The 3,682-nt window shown below is 31.2% G+C and overlaps 1 protein-coding gene across 1 annotated transcript; it reads right to left on the bottom strand.

Moving 5' to 3' along the window:
- Positions 1-1,186: 1,186 nt before the first annotated feature.
- LOC121131038 (uncharacterized) lies at positions 1,187-2,613 on the bottom strand. Its single transcript, XM_040726620.2, is given in 3 exon segments — positions 1,187-1,423; positions 1,426-2,292; positions 2,295-2,613. Coding segments are annotated over 3 exon segments (1,308 nt in total). The 5' UTR covers positions 2,575-2,613; the 3' UTR covers positions 1,187-1,262.
- Between the last annotated feature and the right edge of the window lie 1,069 nt (positions 2,614-3,682).

Here is a 3,682-nt window from a genome sequence, read left to right as displayed (position 1 = left end):
AGGCATAAGTAAGAGGGTATAAGAATAAAGCTCATTAGTTTAAACGCTCAATTATCTCCAGTCCAATAGGAACATAATTCCTTATTTCTGCAGGTGTAGATTAGTCAAAGAATTTGAGCAAGTGTAGCCTCCAATTTGTATTAGAAGTTTCCTCAATAGAGGGAGCGATGAGTTGGGGTGTAATTCATTTTTATAACCAGATTTACTTTGACAATAGTGTATAAAATTAAACGAGGTTTCTACTGAGGTCATACAAAAAAAAGCAGATAATTCATATATAGGGAGGGGATATCCTTATTATTTTGTTGCATTTCAACTTCAATAAAACAATAATTAGCTCTTATTAGTAATTATCCGTAAGTTACGTATTTCTTCACCTTATATTCACTTCAGTTTTATTCCAATAATGTGACAAACAATTGAGATTTTCAAATTTGCTTAGAAGATTCGACACAATAAGTTTAATAATTGCAATGATATTCATATCTTCAATAGAAGTCTACATAAGTAAAAGGTCCATTATATTTATTTTTTAAATACATCACTTAATAGTTACTAACAACTATTTTTAAGTAATAATAATTTATCAAACAATAGTTTTTTAGGTAACTCCTTAGTAGTTATAGAAGTTTACGATTCCGTAGAAGCTAGGGCAATTTATACATTGAACATAAGAACAATGATTGAAAAGGTCAGAACTTGAAGATAAGCAGTTAACATTCCACAGAATAATTTCGTATCTTATATTGTTAAAGGTATGCAGCCTATTTTACCCCATATTTTAATCGATAAGGGGTCACGCAATTGCTTGTGCACGTATAATTGTTCAATTATTTTAAACTATTTAACTTCATAAATTTTATTGAAGAATTATTATAACTATAAAAAGGAAGAAGAAGTAACGTAGTAAATGCGTGTACGTACATCAATGAAGCCACAGTCTTTATATTGTATATATTTAATTGTGCATATATTCTACCACTCCTATTAAATACTAGAGGTTTAGTGTTGTGGGGGGAAAAAACCATTAAATACAGAATTAATGAGGAGAAAATAAATTAATTAAAGTTTAAAAATTCAAAATACATGCATATTTCGAATAAAAAATGAATAAATGTTATCTAAAACATTTTTTAAACACATACTACACCTTTTAACTGTTCATAATGAAACTTATAAATAAGAATTTTAAGTAAAGACTTGTATATTTAAAAGTAAAAGAATAAAAAAATTTAAAACATAAGATATATATATATATATAATTAATATCCAGGTACATCAGACATACTGTAAGTTCCAGACTGCTGCTCAGATCCAAATTCACCAACACGATAGGAATCAGAGGAGAAAACAGAATCTTTCATAGATTGTGAACCTCCACTATTGAAAGATGACTCCCCTCTGTAATTAGCCGCAGAGTAACTCCTTCGTTCACCACAGTCTCACATTTTTGCTTTTGTACACTTTTACCAACTTTATAACAATGTTCCTTTGGAACATCAACACACTTCTCTCGGGGAGTATAAGAACAACTCTTGTGTGTATAAGGAGCGCATGACTGTACAAGATCCTTTACATCCGCGTTTTCACATATAGTCCTACGAATAGGTCTGCACTGTTTAGAGTATACATATTTCTTCACTTGTTTAGGCTGAGGACGCTGCTCCAGGTCACAGACTCGCTTTTCTTCGTTATGACAATGTTGTTTCTCCACGGGAAAAGGAGTTCTCTCAGCAAACTTTTCGCACTTTTTTTCCTTACGCATTTCACATTTTTCAGAGCTTATTGTACGCGGAGTATTGTAGCATTTTGTCGCTGCAGACTTTTTACAAACAACCTTCGGAGGTTCCCGATAACCATACGTAGCACTAGGAACTTTATACGTACGGCCGTATGAAGAACCCAACATCCCAGAAGAAGACTCATCATCAATTAAAGCATTAGCAAGTCCACTACTACCGAGGGAACCATCATCCAATCCAGTCTGAGCAGAAAAACCAATTTCCTTGCAATCAAACTCTGTTGTTGTCTTGCAAGTCTTGTCTTGAATTACTTTATCATGGGGACTACAGTCAACATTAGCCAACTCTATACACTTATAATCATCCTTGTTTGTAAATTGAGTCTTGTAAACAGTGTCGCAGACCCTCTCATTTACTTTGTGACAATTTTGTACCGTTACAGTAGCTTGAATCACCTCATACTCGACATCTTCCTTTAACGAGCATAGTAACTCAGTAACATTAAAACACTTTCGAACCTGTTTTGACGCCAAAATTGCCTTGCACGTTTCCCTGGGACGTCGAAACAATTTTCCTGATGCTGAGTAGTGCATACCCTATCAGTATAAGACTGGCACTTATTATCATATACAGTATCGTAGTAAGGAGTGCACTTCATCTCTGCATTTGAACTCTGAGAGGATCCACCATTAGACGTGGAAGAATCATCGCCCATGGGGCTAAATGCACTGAATAGACCACCAGAAGCCACTCCAGCAGACATACCATTGTAGGGAATTGAAAAGCCCACACCAGCCAAAAACAACAGAGACGACAAAACAACAATCATCATTCAGCAATGAGAATTCTTTAAGTGCTGAGGTTAACTTCAAGATTCCTCTTTTTATATATTTTATAGAAAGTACTTTGTTTCATTGCTTATTGATTACATTATGAAATAATTTTTCGTCCAAATTTTCTTAAGGTACTTTTGAATATATAATATTACTTCATAAATTTATTGGGTATTATCAATTAATTATGATTTTAATAATGAAATAAGGAAATTAAAATAACTTTTTTTATCAATGATGACATAGGTATATAATTTTGTATTGAATATTTTATATATATTGATAAATTTATGTTATTTTAATATTGTGGGCTTTAAATTTACCATATTTTTATTAAATTTTGAAAATTGAACAGTATTATATACTTGTGTCTTTGTTGTGGTTATTAAAAGCTTAATCAATATAATTATTTTATTTAAATACGCAGTTCTTATTTCTTGTTGCAAATCTACTTCTTCATAAAAATGTTTATTTTCTTTTTAAAAATTAAAGGAATCATTTGTGGTGTTTCATCTAAGAAGTAATTATGGAAACAAATCAAATTAATGATAATTTTCTATTTAATTTATTTACTTCATAAACATTAGCTGCCATATAGTTTATGTGTATACTTTGGTGAGTTATGCAATTTATATTCCAATTTTGGGGTAGGATGAGAGGCTTAGGAATGTGAATAAAAAACTTTTCTTGGTGGGTGTAAATATTATATAAAAAATCTGTTGGTAGGTATAAAAATAAAGACACAAGAAATACTTATTAACAATGTATGATAAAATTTGTATATATGACGTCATTTCACCTTCTTCTATTGTCTGAATTACCGGAGTGCATACCACTCACCAAACATAACATTAATAGAAGTACCTTATAGCACTCCCTGCTTTGTATATTAAGATATTTTTGTTTTTATTAATGGTAATAATTTAATAAGACATGCAAATTTTTTATTCCAAGAAGGTTATCTTCTCATTCAAAGTTGAAAGGTATTCGGTTTACTGGTAATTGGAGTAGAAAGTCATAAATATGTCAAATCATACTGGGATGTTTGTTATGAAATATATTAGTGCTAAAGCAAGGTTAATAGAAGTACAAGGTTATCCAGTAACT

This window comes from Lepeophtheirus salmonis, unplaced genomic scaffold (genome assembly GCF_016086655.4).
Source record: "Lepeophtheirus salmonis unplaced genomic scaffold, UVic_Lsal_1.4 unplaced_contig_15741_pilon, whole genome shotgun sequence".
NCBI classification, from domain to species: Eukaryota; Metazoa; Arthropoda; class Copepoda; order Siphonostomatoida; family Caligidae; genus Lepeophtheirus; species Lepeophtheirus salmonis.
The sequence above is the reverse complement of the archived record's forward strand: the minus strand, read 5'-3'. Positions and strand labels throughout refer to the sequence as shown.